We start from the raw sequence: 19,638 nt of genomic DNA, 5'->3' as shown, positions 1-19,638 counted from the left end.
CCTGCCAGGTCTCCAGGGAAGGTCACCTGGTTCCTGGCCCACGTCTGTGACCAGGATTGGGGCATTTCTTCCCAGAGTGTCCACACTGGCCCTGCCCTTCCCGCTCACCCTCTCCTCCCCCACAGGAGAACCTTATGCTGTCCATCCTGCCCAAGCACGTGGCCGACGAGATGCTGAAGGACATGAAGAAGGATGAGAGCCAGAAGGACCAGCAGCAGTTCAACACCATGTACATGTACCGCCATGAGAATGTCAGGTGCGCCGGCCCCGGGCACTGGATGGGGACTTCCGGGGGTCGACTGAGGACTGTGGACTTCGAGAGTCTTCCTGAAAACATGCACCCCCTCCCCGCAGTATGAACTTCAGCCCCTGCAGGAGCTGCCTTGCTGCCAGATGTTGGGGGCTGAGATGGGCTGTATGGTCCAGACCCGTCATTGTACATACACCAAAGACAAGCTAAGCTAGAGGCCAGAGCCCTGAATGTGCCCTGGATGTGCCCTGGATGTGCCAGGGTCTCACCACTTAGGGGCCTGAGTGAGGACCTGGCTGCCTGGGGGCTGGAGTGGGAGCTGGGGGTGATTAGCACGGAGCCCTGCTTGCTATCCGGGTCCTCACTGCTGAGCCTTCCTCCCCTCCAGCATCCTCTTTGCTGATATTGTGGGCTTCACCCAGCTGTCCTCAGCTTGCAGTGCCCAGGAGCTTGTGAAGCTGCTCAATGAGCTCTTTGCCCGCTTTGACAAGCTGGCGGCTGTAAGTACCCTGCCCCTCAGCTGGCTTTCCACGGTAGGGGGTGGGGGGCGGGGGGCACCCACGTGGCCTGGGCCTGCCCCTCCCCCTCCTCCCTGGCTCCCACACTTCCTCCCACCCAGCCTTCCCCAGCGGTCTTTGCCTCTCGCCCCTCCTCACCGAGGAGGGGGTGCCTCGGGACCCCAGTCCACACCCCACCCTTTCAGAAATACCACCAGCTGCGGATTAAGATCCTGGGCGACTGCTACTACTGCATCTGCGGGCTGCCTGACTACCGGGAGGACCACGCCGTCTGCTCCATCCTCATGGGGCTCGCCATGGTGGAGGCCATCTCGTAAGTGGGCGTCGCTGGCGGGGGATGGGGGCCTCCCAGAGTATGGGTCCCGGCCCCTGGGGGAAGCACACCTTCCGAGCTGGCATGTTTTGGTGGGCCCTGTGCAACCCAGGCCCCCTAGGAGGGTCCGTCAGGGTGCGACGTGGGTGCAGCCTCCGACAGAGGCTTTTCCGGCCTCAGGCCATGCTGTTGGTTCTGCTAGGCGGGGCCCTCATCATGAAATGCCTCCACCTCGCATTTTCTTTACTTTCCTCCCAAGTGTCCCCCCATCTCTTCTCCCTGTGTTTCCTCATCATGACCCCCCTTATCTCTGGACAGGTAAGCTCAGAGACCCCCATGCCTATCTTTTGAACCAGGAAGTCCAAGTGCAGCAGAGGAGTGACCACTGGGGTCACAAGGTGTTTGGGCAGCAGAGCTGGGCCTGGAACCCTGGTCTCTGAGCTCAGAGCTCTGGCTCCTGCCTTGAGGCGGGGAGCCTTGAGGGCAGTGAGCTCTGCGCCTCCAGGATCTTTTCCGCTGCGGTCTTTGCACCCTAAGCTTGGAGATGCCTGGGGGATGCTCCTGGCTGTCCCCTCAAGGCCTCTGGGGGGCCCTGGGTGGCATCAGTCCCCCAAAAGCACCTTGCTGAGTCTGGGAATTGAGTGTGTGTCCAAGGGGGTGGTTTTGCATTGTTAGAGCATCCTCCTCTAGGACTGGCTGGAGAGAAGCCAGGACTGCCTTTCCCTGGAGACCATGGTTCAGGTTTTAGAGATTCACTTCCACTCCCATCACGGTTGGGCAAAATTCTGAAATTCACGTGTGTTTCCTCTTGGAGGTCTCAGGCTGGGGGGTGGTCCCCTTCACGCACACACACCTAGCACAGGGCCTGCACATAGTAGGCGCTCGGTGATGTCAGCTGCATGGATGAGAGCAGTTGGAGGTCGCTCAGGGGCAGAGGGTCTCTGCTGTTTCTGGCCCCGTCTCCCCTCAAATCACACACAGGTTGTTGAATGTAGGCCCAAGCCGCTGCCTGCTGTAACCCCAGCAGTGGGTGACTCAGACGTGGGCAGAAAGCGGAGGGGGGCAGCTGGCAGTGGCTGCAGAGGGGTTGGCCGCCTGGCTGGGCACAGGCTCAACCCGCCCTTGTTTGTGTGGGTACCTGGCAGGTATGTGCGGGAGAAGACGAAGACTGGGGTGGACATGCGAGTGGGGGTACACACGGGCACCGTGCTGGGGGGCGTCCTCGGCCAGAAACGCTGGCAGTATGATGTGTGGTCCACCGACGTCACCGTGGCCAACAAGATGGAGGCTGGCGGCATCCCTGGGTGAGCAGGTGTTCCTTCCCAGGATGGGGACAGGCATAATGGCTGAGGGAGGGGACCGTCCCAGCCATCCCTCGGGGCTGTGGTCTAGACGAGGGACGAGGGACCTTGGAGCACCAGGCCTCCGCACCCAGGAGCAGCTCCTCCTCCTGGGCCCTGCAGGAGCCTGTCCAACCTCCCCTTTACTTGCCATGGGGCTGCCGGGCTCCGAAGTCCCCGTAGCTCCTGTAGGGCGCAGGTCTCAGTGGAGGGCGTTATTAGCTGTGAGAGTCTCCTGACAGGCCCTGAAGCACCTGCACATCTCACTGAGCTCTTTACAGACTCGGTCAGGGTTGGCAGGGCAGGCCCTGTCCTCAGGATGGACAGGGATGTGGCAAAAACTTCCCAGCCTGGGTCCAGGGGGCTTCCCTAGGACACAGTCACAACTCTCCCTCAAAGTGGCTCCCTAGACATGGGTTACTACCCCTTGACAGCTGGTGGTACAGCTGAGACTCACACCAGGTGGATACTAATCAGACTTTATGACCTTCGTGTTCAGAGCAGACTTCAGTTCCTTATCTCATCTGATACCCTCAGCTGCCTGGGAGGACAGACCATCTCACGGACTGACCGCTGAGGCCCAGAGAGGGGGACGTGCGGGGCTGCCCACACAGCCAGCTAGTGGCAGGACTTGCTGGGCACTGCTGTGTCCTGGGGTCAGCGGGCGGGGTGGGGGCTGCCTGGCCTGTGCTCAGGGCCCCTCTCACCGGAACCCAGGCGCGTGCACATCTCCCAGAGCACCATGGACTGCCTGAAAGGAGAGTTCGACGTGGAGCCGGGCGAGGGGGGCAGTCGCTGTGATTACCTGGAAGAGAAGGGCATCGAGACCTACCTCATCATCGCTTCCAAGCCAGAGGTGAAGAAAACAGCTGCCCAAAACGGCCTTAACGGCTCGGTGAGTCCTCCGCCCACCCCCCAGGCCTAGAGATGAGATTGTAGAAGAGTTGGCAGGCCCGTGAGAGGTCCTCTCGGTGCAGTGTTAGAGCAAAGGGCAGTACAAGGTATTTTGTGCCAAGGGTAAAGTCTGAGCAACAGGAAATGCTCTAAAAAACTCAGAAAAAGTAGAAAGCTGTCCTGCAGAAAATTAGGAAATGTCAGGGTGGAAAGTGGAGCCCCAGGAAATGACACTTGACCCGGTCACAGAATTCTTGAGTCTTCATATTTCATAAGTGCTACACGCGGAACTTCAATATATTCCCCAGAACAAACAAAAAGTCTTCTTCTAAGCAATTCTGTAAGATGCTAACTGACAATCATTTGAGAAATCAGTGACCTTTGTGAAGTGATGGAACATTTAGTTTCTGGCCAAAACAAAGTTTTTAGTGAATTTTAAAATGTTACTCCTTAAAAAAAATTACCCACAAATTTGCTTGTCCTAGGGACCACCTTGAAGTCACAGAGCAGCAGTCAAATGCGTCTTTGTGACAGCCACACACATTCCTGTTCGCTCTAATCTTGTGTTTTCTTATTCAATCAACCCTTGCATGGTGCATCATGTGAGTCAGGAGTTGTTTGTGGCACCTGACAGCCCCGAGAGGGTTATGGGTGGGGTCTTGGCTTGGCAGCAGCATCTTTATAAAGCTGGTTTTCATTATTCAGTTTTCCAATTAGAGAAAAGTTGAGTTCATGGATGTGTAGCTTGAAACACTGGCACAGAGGCTCCGGGTGAGTAGAGTGGGGTCTGAGTTGTTGGGCCCCAGGACCCGGATGCCACCATGCAGGAAGGAAGCACAGGCGACTGCATTCCATGGACAGGAGTCAGACTTCTTCCCAAATGCTCCAACCAGACAAACGAGCCGACCCATTCCTCATGGAATCATGGGCGCTGTTCCCTTCAAAACTTGTACTGACATTTTGAGGCAATCCAGGTTTTCAGTGTTTTGTAAAGTTGACTTTCAGCTGTTTCTTAGATGCTCCTACCTGAAAAATATAAATGTATCAAAGTGGAAAAGCTGGGTTAAAGGTTCTGCACAATGTAAGTTTAACCCATGTCCCCACCTCCTGTCACCCTCCCTGGGCCCTTGCTGGTTTTTGACTTACTTTTCTTCAAGACTGGACACTTTCCACATGGTCGTCAGCCTGGGGCTTCTCTTCTGTGAACGGCATGTTCGTATCTAACCTTTGAGGACTTTCTGCACCTTTGATTTGTAGACTTTGTTGTTTATGAGATGAACCCTCTGTCACACGATGCTCGTCATATCTGTGTCAGGCATCTGCTTTGTGCCCAGCACCGTGGTGCATCTCTCTCAGAGAACATAAGATGCTGGCCTGCTGTAGATCGTATCCGTTAGTTGTCTTCTCTACCAGGCGCTGCAGGAACTGTCAGCCCCCAGTGGGTGTTAACTGTGCTGACAGCTTAGCACAGTTATCATAAGCCTTTGTGATTAGCTCAACGGGAGTTCAGAACTTCTCCTGCTCCAGATGTGCTCTGAGAAGGCTGAGCTAGCAGATCACCAAACCTGCTCAGCAGGGAGTGAGTTGGAAGCAGTCGAGCACGGACAAGATAGAGGAGGTGACACATGGGCCACGTGTGAGTGGTGACAGGGAGCAGAAGGGACAGAGGTGACAGGGCTTCTCTGGGCCTCACGGGAGCAGACACCATTCCATCTGCAGTGACCTCTCCCCGTGGTTTAGCTGAACAGAGTGATGAGGAGGAGAGTGTAAGAAGAGTTATCACAACGAATCCTTCCCAAGTGTTGGAAAGACGTCTCCCGTCTGTATGGACCTTGTTGCCAGTCTCATTTAGTTGTCCTGAATGCCATCGCCAACAGCTCCCAGACTGTGATCTCAGCCCCACTGGCATCCCTGTGCTAAACTTCCAGCCACGGGTGAATCTCCATCTGTGTGTGTGTGCACATGCGTGCTCAGTCTTGTCTGACTCTTTGCGACCCCATGGACTGTAGCCTGTTAGGCTCCTCTGTCCATAGGATTCTCTAGGCAAGAATATTGGAGTAGGTAGAGCCATTTCCTCCCCCAGGAGATCTGCCCAGCCCAGGGATTGTACCTGCATTTCGTGTGTCTCCTGCATTGACAGGCAGGTGTTTTTCATCATTGCGCCACCTGGGAAGCCCACTGGTCCAAAGCCGAGCTCCCAAACCTCTCTCCACCCTAGAACCCACTCTTCCTTGGTCTTCCCAATCTCGATCAGTGGCAACTCCCTTCTTTTAACTGCTCAGCCCCAAATCTTTGAAGACATCCTTGCCCACGAGCCCCTTCTTGCACGGTGTACCTCTAGGCCCCTCTTCTCACCCCTGGCAGCCACGTCCCACCTGCACCAGTCAGCATGGTGGTCCCCCAACTTCTCACCCTGCTCTTGCCCTCGCCCCACTGCCCTGTCTGCTCACAGCTGCCAGAGCGGTCCTGCAGGGATGTTGGGTGAATTATGTCACCTTCCCCCCCCCCCCCCCCCCCCCCCCCCCCGGCTCAGCATCTTTCTTTGGTCCCCGTCTCACTCAGAGGAAAAGCCAAAGTCCCCTGAGGAACTTTGATCCAGGAACCCCATCCAGCAGGTCCTCATCTTTCACTCACTTGCTCGACTGGGGCAGCGTGGGCCTCCTGGCTGCTGCTCAGACCCCCCGGGTGCACGCCCACTCCGGGTGCATGCCTACTCCAGGCTTCCTGCTCCCCAAACCTGAGAGCTGCATAATGTGCTCTTTCAGGTGTTTACGGAAATGTTATCCTCACAGTGACTCCTCCCCAGCCTCCCCTTTACAGTCACCTCTCCAGGAACCCCTGTGTCCCTTGCCTCCCCTGCCTCCCCTGCCTCTCCAGGCCCTGCTCTCAGACTTCCTGTAATCACTTATTCTTTGTTTCACTGCTGCCTGCCTGTCCTCACTAGAAGGTGGGATCCCAGGTCAGGACATTGTGTCTGTGTCCCCAGAAGTTACAACAGTTCCTGTCACACAGTAGCTACTCGATAAATACTCAGTAAATGAATGAGTGGACTGTGTTCCTGTGTAGAGGATCTCATTTATTCTGTCAAGGAAAAGTACTAATCCCTGGGGAAACTGGTTTATGGAATTTATTCAGACATTTGGAAGGCGTTTGACAGGGCTCTCTACCCCAAAAATGATCCCTGAGAGGCTCTATGTCCCTGAGTTACTTAGAAATAGGAGTTGGAACAATAGGATCTTTCTCTGCTTGGAAAAGTTTTAATACTAGAAAATTACAGCATTCTAAAGTGGATGTTCTGGAGGAGGAAACGAATTGTGAGATTTCTAAAGCTATGAGGCCTCTGAACTCTAGTGGGGAGATTCCAAACCAGAGAGTAGACCAGCCCCTCGCCTGGGTGGGCGGCTGGCAGTGCCTGGGGGCCCCTGACGGCCCCGCCCTTCTGCTGCAGGCCCTGCTGAATGGAGCGCCGCCTTCCTCAAAGCCCAGCTCCCCTGCCCTCATTGAGACCAAGGAGTCCAACGGGAGCATTCACACCAGCAGCTCTATATCTGAGGAGCCCGAGGAGCAAGATGCCCAGGTATGGGTGGGGCTGAGCCCCAGGATGTGGGCGGAGATGGGGAGGCAGAAGGTGAAGAGTCCTGAGCTGAAGGGCAGGCCTGGCCCCTAGCTGGGCTCCATCCTTGGAACTGCATAACCTGGGGCAGGTCACCCCCCACCTGGTCTCACTGGCCCCTCTTCAGTTACCGGGGATGGGGTGGCTAAGGTCAGAAGACGTGCCCACTGCCACAGCCTGGTCCAGCTCTGATGTCCCTAACTCTGTAGGTCTGAGGGCACAAGGACACCAGTGGACACTGCTCCAGGATCGGACCATTTTGGAAGTGGGCCTTCAGGGCTATGCCCACCTCTCTAGCTGGGTCCAAACCCCACAAGTCCTGTGCTCAGATGGAGGGTTTCCAAAGGAATCAACAGGCTGTCCCCCTGAGATCAGGGCCCACTGTGGGAGTTCAGGATCCTGTCCAGGATCCGTCCATTACTGAGGAGCTTCCTCAGTACATCCACTGACAGAGGCAAGTGCTGAGATGGGTCTCGGCCCTGCAGAGGCTGCCGTGAGCTGGTCAGCCTCACCACTGGTCTCTGCTGCCCTGTGCCTGTAGACCAGGAGATGGAGGACAAGAGGGTGGACGGGGCTGAAGAAAAACTGGGTTTTCTTGAGCACCACAATGCTCAGTAACTCTTCCTTGTTGTGATTTTCTTGATAGAAAGTGGAATACCAATGCAGTGTAATTCACTAACAAGGACACAAAGGCTTAATTAGCAGCCTGTGACTTCTGTCCTCACGATTAGCCAGTGTCGCATTGCTCTCAGATATGCTTCAGGGACAGAGGTTCCTGGTGCTGGAAAAGAGCATCCGGGTTGTGTTATGGAGAAGAAATTGGGGCTGGAGGAGCGTGGATTATACGGGTCAGACTCCACCCAAGGCATGCCTGAGCTCCAGCCCGGGGCATCTTGGTTCTGGCTTCTGGATAGACTCTTGGACCCACCCAGACAGCCCTAAGGAGCCCAGTCCCAGCTGTCATTTGGATGGATGGCTGTGTAGCCATGGTCTGGAGTCATGTGTCTGCAGCTGATGCTTCTCCTTTGTAACCAGGAATAAAAATGGTAGCGGGTACCCCAGCCCCACCACCCCACTAGCAGTAAGATTGTTGGTTTCTCTGCATTGCTTTCCCCCTCAGATCTTCCTCCCCTCAGAGGAGCCAGATCTGAGCTCTTTTAAGAGCTCCCTTAAGCCCGAGGGCTGGGGGTCTTTTACATCCCTGAGAATGCCGATGCATATGGCTGTGTGACACCCCTGTCTTCACAGCAGGAGGTGCTGGCACCGTGCTGCCCAGCAGCAATCTCTGACTCGAGGTCTCCTGCTCAGGAGCCCGGTGGCTGCTCCCCACACTACCATTAGTGGGCGGTCACTGCAGAGCTCCTGTTAGGGGCACGGGGCCTGGGTGAGCTCAGGGAAAGCCGGAAGGCCTGAGGCTTTGAGTCCAGACCCAAGCAGGATGGAGCCACGTGAGACCACTGGGAAGACTTTCCCCAGGAGATGGTTTTGAGAGCCATGGGGCGGTGCTCTGCGATCCCTCTGTTCCTTTTTCCCCCAACGCTGCCGTGTCTCCCCAACCTCTCCCCGCTCCATCCCACCTGCCCCCCCCCGAACTCTGCTGCCCTGCCTTGCAGGCCGACAACCCATCGTTCCCCAACCCTCGCCGAAGGCTGCGCCTTCAGGACCTGGCTGATCGCGTGGTGGACGCCTCTGAGGACGAGCATGAGCTCAACCAGCTACTCAACGAGGCGCTGCTCGAGCGAGAGTCTGCCCAGGTGTAAGCGGCCCTGTGGACACCCAGCCCCTTGGTCTTAGCCTTGAGCGGCCCTGGCACACAGTCCAGGAAGTTTAGTCTTCTTAAATGTGTCTCACGGGGCTTGTTTGCACTGCAGAGTGAAGAAGAGAAACACCTTCCTCCTGTCCATGCGGTTCATGGACCCTGAGATGGAGACCCGCTACTCAGTAGAGAAGGAGAAGCAGAGCGGGGCTGCCTTCAGCTGCTCCTGCGTTGTCCTGCTCTGCACGGCCGTGGTGGAGATCCTCATTGACCCCTGGTGCGGGGTGGGCAGGGCAGGCCCGACAGTTGGGAGGGTGGAAGGGGACGAGCTACCTAGGCTGGAGGCCTGAAGGGAAAAGGCCTCAGATGGAGCCTGACTCAGGGCCTCAGGCTGGGTTCCTTGCACTGCACCCCCAGAGCAGCCCAGGGAGTGCTGGGTCTGTGCCCTGCACCCCCTTCCTTCTGTCTGCCCCTGGGTCTTGGAATAGAACTAGCGTCCAAGTGGAGCTCACACCAGGGCTGAGAAAGCTGAGGAAGGGAGGGGTCCAGGGGATAGACATCTGGCTGGGTGGGCCTGAGTGGTGCTGGGACAAGAAGACGGGCTGGAGATGCTCTTCAACCTCAATCACCATGGCCCATCTGCTCCCTTTCTTGGCTCATCTTAGTAAAGACAGATTTCAGGCTCTGGGTGTAGACTTGTCTCCTCTCACAGCAGCAGGTCCTCCAGGGCAGGGCAAGGCAAGGCAAGGTGTTGTGGAATCCTTGCCCCAATCCTTGCTGAAGCCTGAACTGAAGGATGGCTGCCCCCTCCCTTGCTTTCTCCCCATAGCCGATCAGCAGTTCGCTCCAGTTCAGGGATTCCTCACCAGGAGAGATGTGGAGCCCTGTTTTGATCACAGTTTGGGGAACTTAAAAGAGCCCTGGACTTGTCACATAGTCCTAGGTTCGGGGTGTGGTTTGTTGCCTATTTGTTCTATGACCTTGGGCACATCACTAAGGGCTCCTGGAGCATCAGTTTGCTCCCCTGTAAAGTGAAAGATCAGGATGCTGATGATCTGAAGATAGTAATATCTGGCTAACTCAGAATTGTCCAGTTCAGTTCAGTTCAGTCGCTCAGTTGTGTCCAACTCTTTGCGACCCCATGAATCGCAGCACGCCAGGCCGCCCTGTCCATCACCACCTTCCGAAGTTCACTCAGACTCACATCCATCGAGTCAGTGATGCCATCCAGCCATCTCATCCTCAGTCATCCCCTTCTCCTCCTGCCCCCAATCCCTCCCAGCATCAAAGTCTTTTCCAATGAGTCAACTCTTTGCATGAGGTGGCCAAAGTACTGGAATTTCAGCTTTAGCATCATTCCTTCCAAAGAAATCCCAGGGTTGATCTCCTTCAGAATGGACTGGTTGGATCTCCTTGCAGTCCAAGGGACCCTCAAGAGTCTTCTCCAACACCACAGTTCAAAAGCATCAATTCTTCGGCGCTCAGCCTTCTTCAAAGTCCAACTCTCACATCCATACATGACCACTGGAAAAACCATAGCCTTGACTAGACGGACCTTAGTCGGCAAAGTAATGTCTCTGCTTTTGAATATGCTATCTAGGTTGGTCATAACTTTTCTTCCAAGGAGTAAGCGTCTTTTAATTTCACAGCTGCAGTCACCATCTGCAGTGATTTTGGAGCCCCCAAAAATAGTCTGACACTGTTTCCACTGTTTCCCATCTATTTCCCATGAAGTGATGGGACCAGATGCCATGATCTTCGTTTTCTGAATGTTGAGCTTTAAGCCAACTTTTTCACTCTCTTCTTTCACTTTCATCAAGAGGCTTTTTAGTTCCTCTTCACTTTCTGCCATAAGGATGGTGTCATCTGCATATCTGAGGTTATTGATATTTCTCCCAGCAATCTGAGGACCAAATTCTTTCATTTACTCCACAAATATTTACTGTCTACTTTGCACCTAGGGTTAAGGTCTAGGGATGCAGTGAACACTGTCAGCTCAGCAGCCCTTGGCCATAAGCTGCTCTGTTCCATGCTTTCCCCTTCCATCATAGTGACATGGCAGAAGGCTTGTTCCTAAGAATCCCTTCCCAGATTTCACTGGGCTCTACCCAGGGCATCTTTAAGTCTGCCCTTCTCTGGGAAATGCCTCTAAAGAACAGTTACAGCTGGGGATGGTTGCGTGTCCCCAGACCCTGCACACAGCTGTGTGGAGGGGAAATCACATGGAACTTTTAGGGTACAGGCTTGGCCTTACTTAGAGAGTCTGCCCTCTGTCTCCCTTCCTCTGCTCTCCTGGCCCTGGACCCAGCTCACTAAGCCCCCTGCCCACGGCCCACCCCCCAAGCCCCAGCCCCTGGGCCCTTCCTCACTGTGTTCTCTCTCTCACAGGCTCATGACGAACTATGTGACCTTTGTGGTTGGGGAGGCTCTGCTCCTGATACTGACCATCTGTTCGCTGGCTGCCATCTTTCCACGGGTAAGAAGCGCATCTCCTCCTGGCTCAGAGCCTTCTGGAAGTGAGGATCACTCCCGGTGAGAGCCAGTGCTGATGGAGCTGTGCGCTGTCAGGTCCTGACAAGTAGACGACTCCTGTTGCGATGGTTCAGCACCATCCATTCATTTATGACAGACTCCTTCACTATTGGCTCTGCACCCACTTTGGTCCAGGCCCTTGAGCACGCAAGGGTGAGAGAGCCTGTATCAAGATAAATGGGAACCTGTGTTGAAAAGCAGAAGAGGACTGGCTGGAAGGTGAACTGGCTCCAATTGCAAAGGACCCAAAGCCAGACACAAGGGATTAAGACTTTCTCCTATAAGCAGTGGGTGCCAGGCAGAGGTTTTGATCAGAATGACAAGGGAAAAGCAGCATTTTAGGAAGTTTAATCTGACAGTAACTCACAAGTAACTTGGGGGTTTTAGGCACACTGACCCAGGGAAGGCAGGAGGGGCCAGGCAAAGTCAGCCGGCCCTGAAAACTCCTGACCTGGCTTCACCACCCAGAGGCCAGGAGTGGACTGCTGCTGGAGGGCCACCCACAGGCTCCGCTGATCCCCAAGCAGCTCTGGGAAGGGCTCTGACGCCTGGGCCACAGTGTGTCACCCACACCTTCAGCAGCACTGGTAGGCTGAGCTGGGACCCACGTGCCTTCTCAGTTCTGCCACAGTTGGGTTTTGGTTGATGCATGCACACAGCACTGCTTCCCAGGTTCCCAGGAAGTGTGGGAGCAAGCTGAGTGATTAGCAGCCTTGTTTACAGAGGAGAAAGCTGTCAAGGCTCAAGGCCCTTGAAATCCCATGCTTGTAGGCCTTTCCTAAGAAGCTTGTGGCCTTCTCTACTTGGATCGACCGGACACGCTGGGCCAGGAACACCTGGGCCATGCTGGCCATCTTCATTCTTGTCATGGCAAACGTGGTGGACATGGTGAGCCCCCACTGTCCTGCTGAAGGGACGTCCGCTCTCATAGGAGGGTTCTGAATTTGACCTGCATGAGCAGTTGCCAGCCCATCCTGTCCCCCCAGCTATCCACACTGGCTGCTAGACACAGGTTTGAGTGGCACTTGGGTTCCTAACGATCATCCCAATCAGTGGGGTCATCTCCCCAGGTTACCTTCCAGACTGCCTCTCTCCCCCGCCCAGCTCCTTGCTCTCCCCACTTCCAGGAACCCAGCTCCAGGACCTGTGCTGGGGGCTTTACGTAGGTTGGTTCATTTAATCCGTATAACCCCAAGAGGTCAGTATCATCTGTAGTTTCGTGTGAAAAAATGCTGCTCAGAGAAGTCAAGTCTGTTTTAGGTCACACAGCCAGCTAGCAACCCAGTGGAGAACAGAAGCAGTTCTGAACCCCTGTCCTGTCTTTCCATCCTCCATGTTTCACTACTCGGGGGCCCTGTACTCTAAGCTTTCTGCGTGTCTTAAATGTCCCCGAGTGAGGCTAGTGTCAGGTGTCCAGCAGGACAAGGGAGGTAAGCCTGCTCCCCGAGAGGAGCGCTCCTGTTGGGCCTCCGTCCATCTGAGCGAGGCCAGCCTTCTGGAGCTGGGTCACCGGGGCCGGCTCCTCAGTGAGCCTGGGAGGCTGGCAGCAGGTTCACTCCCCTGCTGGCTCCGATGGTACAGAATCTGCCTGCAATGCGGGGGAACTGGGAAGATCCCCTGGAGGAGCACATGGCAATCCACTCGTGTTCTTGCCTGGAGCGTCTCCATGGACAGGTGAACCTGGCGGGCTACAGTCCATGGGGTCGCCAAGAGTCGGACTGAGCGACTGAGCTCGTGAGCTCTGCTCTCTTCATTTCCTGCAGGTTCCATGAAGGGGCAGAGGGACAGCTGTGGGCAGCCACCAGCCAGTTATCGAGCACTGGGTGCTTAGAGCTGTCACTGGTATTCTCTCGCCAGGCCTCACAGCTCCCTCCAATGTTGGTAGCACTAGGTACACTCTCTTAAGAGTCCTATTTTTAAAAAATGTAACCGTATTTGCGTTGTTCTCTTTAACACTGAAGTACAGGAGAAAACTCAACATGGAGACTTATTCTGGCAGCATATAGGTGAGAAGACCTAGGCCATTCAATCTAAGTTCAACGGGAATGGGGTTCAGAGCCCTGACATGCCCACAGGTAGCTGGTGCCCACAGTGCAGGGAAGAGAAGGCCCAGGTCTCCTGTATGTCAGGAACCCTTGGAACCTGATGTCTGGGCCTGGGAACCGCTATCTAGCAGGGTCGTGGACACTGGCAGTACAGCAGGAGGTCTGGTCACCAGGGGAGGGGTGAAAATCTGGCTAAGAGTAAGACTTTCCCCATGCTAGAGTCACATGCTGAGGGCTTTCCCAAAGCCAGATAAAAGCCAGGGGCTGAAAGTGAAGAAAAGTAGGTCTGATTTGGTTTATGGATACACTTTCCATTGACCACATCTGCCCAGCAGCAGGACTGGCAATCAGATTCCAGAAAGGAGTCTGAGCGGCAACTGGCTGCCCTCACAGTGAACCGTGAGGTGGCTGACTGGCTGGCCCATGGCTCCTCCGGGGCAACAGTGTGATGTGGGCAAGAGCACCTTGGGCCTGAAACCTAAACCCCAGATTCCTAGTCTGGCTTTACCACCTGCTAATTTCGCTACTTTGGCCAAGAGTGGCCTGTCTGTTTTATATGATCGTGTGTGTGCTGTGTACTAGGTTGCTTCAGTCGTGTCTGACTTTGTACGACTCCATAGACTATAGCCCTCCAGGCTCCTCTGTCCATGGGATTCTCCAGGCAAGAATGCTGGAGTGGATTGCCCTTCCCTTCTGCAGGGGATCTTTCTGACTCAGGAAGATCAAATTGGCATCTCTTATGTCTAATCTGCATTGGCAGGCACGTTCTTTACCACTAGAGCCAGCTGGGAAGCCCCTTATATGATGGTACCAGTACTCAGAATACACAAGACAGTTTTCATGATCATCAGAGATGATGCTAAAGCTCTTAGCAGGAGTTACTGACTTTCGCATTACTGTCCCCTGGTACTTTCCCTTCTTGCTCGGGGTTTCTGAGGGAAGTGGCAGCTGCCACGGCCCAGCCTTTTCTTACCAGTGTCTGCTGTCCCCTTGCACCCCACGCTCTCCTCACCCACTCACGGTCCTGGCCTCCAGCTCAGCTGTCTCCAGTACTACACAGGCCCTACCAACGGCACCGCAGAGATGCAGGTGGAGGACGGCTGCGTGGAGAACCCCAAGTACTACAACTACGTGGCCGTGCTGTCCCTCATCGCTACCATCATGCTGGTGCAGGTCAGCCACATGGTCAAGCTCACACTCATGCTGCTCATCGTGGGGGCTGTGGCTGTCATCAACGTCTACGCCTGGCGCCCCATCTTTGATGACTACGACCACAAACGCTTCCAGCAACACAAGTAAGATGAAGCCTGTTTGGAGATCTGCATGATCTCCTTCCTCCCACCCGCCTCCCCAGTCCCCACTTCAAGGTCATGGGCCTGCAGTGAGCTGGCCATCTGTCTCTAGGGCTAATCAAAGGCTTGTATGGGAATCAGGGTTCGTGGCTTCTCACAGACTGGTTGGCTGTAATCCCAGGACGGATCCTGTCCCTTCTTGAGGACTGGAAGGTCCAGGTCACCTCAGTGTTTGGCTGGGTGCAAGTTTGTGCTGTTATCTGTCCCGACAGCTTTCCGATGGTGGCCTTAGAGAAGATGCAGGTGTTTTCCAGCTCGGGGCTCAATGGCACTGACAGGTAAGGGTGTCTCCTTTCCCGTCCTGCCCTGCGTTTCCGGTCCCTTTCTTCAGGAGACAAAGTACAACAGTCCAAAGCCCCAGGGTCTCATCCTTCCAGAGGCAAACTGTATGGGATGTTCAAGCTCGAAAAGTCAGCATGTTTCTGTGGGAGGCTGGAGCAGACTTTAGTGCTTATCTGGCCGCGCTGGCCTCTCCTGAGGTGAAGAGAATGCAGAGCGGTCCAGAGGGTGGAATAGAGAGCAGGCTGGAGAGGCAGAGAGAGGAGCAGCCATCTGGGTGACGGCTGCGGACCAGACCTCAGAAGCTGGAGGAAGGGGCCTGTGGCATTCAGTCTAGAACACCCAGACTCCTTTCCCGCCACAGTGGTTCTCTGTGGGGCCTCGGCAGGCCAGTTTGCCTGAGTCTGTGTCATCTCTTGAAGAGGTTATCAGCAGAATTCTTCAAGATTCCATCTTAGCTCTGAAGTTTTAGAATGTTATGATGCAGTGACTTGACTAGACTTTTAAATAAGTTAAAAAAAAAAAAAAAGATTACCTAACAGAGAAGATGGACAGAAGACTTGAATAGGCCTTTCACAAAAGAAGTGTAAATAGGAACTAATAAATTAAGGGCATTCAAGTAATCAGGGTCATGCAAATTAAGGCCACCAGGAAAGACTGTCACACACCAACCAGTTTGGCAAAAATTAAGAAGGCTGATAACATCATGGATTATGGTAACCCATACGTTCCTGGTGGAAGTATAAATGGTACAACCATTTAAGAAAACAATTTGGAGTTAATTAGTAAAGGTGAAAATAGACCTATGACTCAGTAACTCCACTGCTATGTATACACCTTAGAGAAATTAATGTACATGTTATTTGTCCCCAGATGTATGTACTAGAATGTCCACAGTTGCACTGTTCATAATAGCCACACGCTCGCAAACATCCAACTCAAAGGAGAGCCCCAATGAAATTAAGACTAAGTGGATATGTAAATTGTGGTATATGCATATACCAACTCAGCTCCACACAAAAATATGGCTGACAGTTATAAAAACGCATGGTGCAACTGTGCCCTCATCCCATCACTGAGATGTTAGTCTCTCCCTTCTCCAGATTCCTACATGGTTGAGGCTACTGCTGTGATCAGTCAGGTGATGTGGTGTTTAATAAAACATCCAGAGAGCAGCTCTCAAGGCCTGACGTGGATTTCAAGTGCAGCCAGAACTGTCCAGGAGTTGGCTGGCAGTTAAGACAAAATCCCAGTGATTTCAGAAATTTTTACTGTCCAGTGGGCATCTGGACTTGATATGAAAGTGCTTAAGCTGCTGAGAAAGGTTTCTGGAGTGATAAGAAACAGCATAGCCACATTAGAGAGGATAAAAACTCCCTTGTCAGCAGAGGGCAGCATGGCGCACTTTCAACTGAATTCTGGGCCCCACAGGCTGCCCCTGGTGCCGTCTAAGTACTCGATGACAGTGATGATCTTCGTCATGATGCTGAGCTTTTACTACTTCTCCCGACACGTGAGTGCCTGCACACCCGCCCCTTCCACGCCGACTTCTCAGGGCCTCCTGAGAAGCAGCCCCAGGATCTAAGAACCCAACCTCCTGGGGAATGCCGTTTTCCTTACCCCACATGGCATGTGACCCCGGTCAGGCCACCGCCTCTGCCATTTCCTGGTCTCCCTCAGGAGTATCAATACCAGAACAACAGTTCTTACCTCTTGCTCTGAGCTGCTGATGGAAGGCTGGGAGTGGGGCATAAAGCCTGGATAAAATCTCTAATTTCCTAGGCCAGGGGCTCATGGATCTCCACTCATCCTGGCTCTGGGGGTCATGAACATACTGACTACAAAGCCAGAAAGGGAAATTTTTGTTTGGTTAAAAGGAAAAAGACGAAGAGGGAGGGGAAGTACCCACACAAGGGACTTACTTCCCTATTAGCTCAGGAGCCACCCAGTGGCTTGTCAGAGAACTGCAGCCACCTCCAGGCACTTGGCGACTGGAGCCTGCTGGAAATGGGGACTTCTCTTCCCTGCGCTGAGATCCCCACTGCTGCCACCACCCACAAGGCCCATCTGTAGCTGAAATGAGGTCCCAGGAGGCCCCTCACATCCTCCTGTAACCACAGAGGCTGGGGTCATCACCCCAGCTGTATGGTATGGCCTTTTTTGATGAATCATCTTTCTGGGGTTCATTTCCCCTGCTATCCAGCCATCTCCATCTTCCTTTCAGTTTTTCCATGTTGGAACCCCTCAAGTTCCCATTTCTCAACTTTTTTGTTTTTTGTTTTTTTTGGTTGCACTTTATGGGATCTTAGTTCCCCAATCAGGGACTGAACCCAGGGCCACAGCAGTGAAAGCACCTGGTCCTAACCACTGGACCACCCGAGAACTCCCTCAAATGGCCAGCTTAGGGCACACACCTTGCCTGTGTCTATATCCATAGGTGGAAAAGCTGGCACGGACACTGTTCTTGTGGAAGATTGAGGTCCACGACCAGAAGGAACGTGTCTATGAGATGCGACGCTGGAACGAAGCCTTGGTCACCAACATGCTGCCTGAGCACGTGGCACGCCATTTCCTGGGGTCCAAGAAGAGAGATGAGGTGAGGCGTGGCCCCATAGGGCTGGAGCCATAGGGCCGTCTTCTGGCTTTCTGCCTTCTTGTGACATGGCCTGGGGGCCCAGGTAGGGCTGGACCTACACAGCACCACAGTATCAGAAGCCAAAGAATCTCTTGCCATAATCTGTGAGGCCTGTTTCAGAAGACAAGGCCTTAGTGGAGCGCACCTGTCAACTTTGATTGTCCCAAGTGGTTCTCATGCCTCACTTCACAGCTTGCCACTGCCCTCCTTCCTAGAGCTGGGGCTGTTGGCAGGAACTAGCAAAGCTCTTTTTTTGGTTTCCAAAGTTGCAATGAGCTTTCTAATAATTCAGTCAGGATAGTCTGGGAGACCTGTGTGTCCAAAAAGCTGAGTGCACGTCATGGGTGTGGAGGACGTTCATTTCTGTAGCATGCCATTCACTTAGACTGTCTTTGAGCACTTTGGCCCTGCCTCTCTTTAGGAGCTGTACAGCCAGTCTTATGATGAGATTGGAGTTATGTTTGCCTCCCTGCCCAATTTTGCCGACTTCTACACAGAGGAGAGCATCAATAATGGCGGCATTGAGTGTCTGCGCTTCCTCAATGAGATCATCTCAGATTTTGACTCTGTGAGTGACTATCCTGGCCCCTGCATCCTGCCACAAAGCCAGCCCTTCCAGACTGCAGCCCAAGAAACTTGGGAGTTACTTCGGCTGCTGTTTTCCCATAAAAACTCCTCAAAACGCATGGCCTTCTGCAGTTGTCTGGAAATGTTGGGTCCCAGGTGGGAGCCTTGGAAATCACCTGTAAGTTCATAGGATAAGGCCTGGCCAAAAGATTTTTGAGGTCCCTCTGGTTCCTCTTATCCTCAAATTCAGATTCAGCAAACAATAATCAGGTATTAATAACTTGTGTACCAGGGGAAATGCTTTTACATACATGCTCAACACTTCCAAGACTGGCACTTTTATCCCTGTTAATATGGTAGAAACTGAGGCTCAGAAAATCAGGACATTGGCCCAGGATAACATAGCAGATGTTGGCTAAATGAAGCTTTTATAGGAAAATCTCTCTCAGATGTTTCATGGGTTTGTTGTAAAAAAAAGGGGGGGCAGGTCTGTCATTTAGTTGGCTCATTCATCTCTCTTGACCGCTGACAATTCTCTCTTAACACTGGCCTCAGCTTCTGGACAATCCCAAGTTCCGGGTCATCACCAAGATCAAGACCATTGGTAGCACCTACATGGCAGCTTCAGGAGTCACCCCAGATGTCAACACCAATGGCTTTACCAGCTCCAACAAGGTAGCTAACCAGCAGTAGCTAGAGGAGATGGATGGGGCAAGAGAGGCAGCCCACACGTCATTGGTGGGAAACAGTGTAATGAAAATAGCTGCCATTAAGTACTGTTGTTGTTGTGTGAAGGGGTCCCCTAAGACACACCAACTAGCACCATGCGGTACAAATGCAAAATGACTGTTATATTCACATCTTCATTTTCTTTTCCATTATGGTTATTACAGGATATTGACTAGTTCCCTGTGCTATACAGTAGGACCTTGTTGTTTATCCAGTCTCTGTATAATAGTTTGCATCTGCTAATCCCCAACTCCTAACCATCCCTCCCCCACCCTACTTGGCAACAAGTCTGATCTCTGAGTCTGCTTTTGTCTCATAGAGTTCATTTGTGTAACATTTTAGATTCCACATAAAAGTGACATAGGGTATTTGTCTTTTGGACCTAGTGTGACAGTCTCTAGGTCCATTCATGTTGCTGCAAACGGCACTTTCTTCGCGGTGGAGTAGAATCCCACTGTACACATGAGCCACATCTCCATTCATTCATCTGTCATTGGACATTTGTTTCCACGTCTGTAGTTCAGTTGCTCAGTTGTGTCCTATTCTTTGAGACCCCATAGACTGCAGCATGCCAGGCTTCCCTGTCCATCACCAACTCCTGGAGCTTACTCAAACTTGTGTCCATTGAGTCGGTGATGCCATCCATCTCATCCTCTGTTGTCCCCTTCTCCCACCTTCAATCTTTCCCAGCATCAGGGTCTTTTCCAATAAGTCAGTTCTTTGCATCATGTGGCCAAAGTATTGGAGCTTCAGCATCAGTCCTTCCAATGAATATTTCCTTTAGTGCCGGGAGCCAGCGTGAGGAATCCCACCCG

General features: G+C 53.3%; 1 protein-coding gene across 4 annotated transcripts in view; it reads left to right on the top strand.

Annotated features, from left to right (window-relative positions):
* ADCY3 (adenylate cyclase 3) overlaps positions 1-19,638 on the top strand; it is an 88,250-nt gene that overhangs the window by 64,555 nt on the left and 4,057 nt on the right. For all 4 annotated transcript variants that reach the window (XM_027966562.2, XM_027966563.2, XM_042245870.1 and 1 more), the window contains 16 exons: positions 126-256; positions 639-750; positions 954-1,081; positions 2,227-2,385; positions 3,139-3,316; positions 6,764-6,892; positions 8,542-8,684; positions 8,800-8,961; positions 11,073-11,160; positions 11,988-12,104; positions 14,297-14,556; positions 14,826-14,891; positions 16,324-16,405; positions 17,330-17,488; positions 17,949-18,095; positions 18,650-18,769. In XM_027966562.2, the coding sequence (XP_027822363.1) occupies positions 126-256; positions 639-750; positions 954-1,081; positions 2,227-2,385; positions 3,139-3,316; positions 6,764-6,892; positions 8,542-8,684; positions 8,800-8,961; positions 11,073-11,160; positions 11,988-12,104; positions 14,297-14,556; positions 14,826-14,891; positions 16,324-16,405; positions 17,330-17,488; positions 17,949-18,095; positions 18,650-18,769 (2,181 nt within the window). The remainder of the gene's footprint in view (positions 1-125; positions 257-638; positions 751-953; positions 1,082-2,226; positions 2,386-3,138; positions 3,317-6,763; positions 6,893-8,541; positions 8,685-8,799; positions 8,962-11,072; positions 11,161-11,987; positions 12,105-14,296; positions 14,557-14,825; positions 14,892-16,323; positions 16,406-17,329; positions 17,489-17,948; positions 18,096-18,649; positions 18,770-19,638) is intronic.

The sequence above is a fragment of the Ovis aries genome, chromosome 3, assembly GCF_016772045.2.
Source record: "Ovis aries strain OAR_USU_Benz2616 breed Rambouillet chromosome 3, ARS-UI_Ramb_v3.0, whole genome shotgun sequence".
Taxonomy (NCBI): domain Eukaryota; kingdom Metazoa; phylum Chordata; class Mammalia; order Artiodactyla; family Bovidae; genus Ovis; species Ovis aries.
Note: the sequence above shows the minus strand (reverse complement) of the source record. Positions and strands in the feature narration are given on the sequence as shown.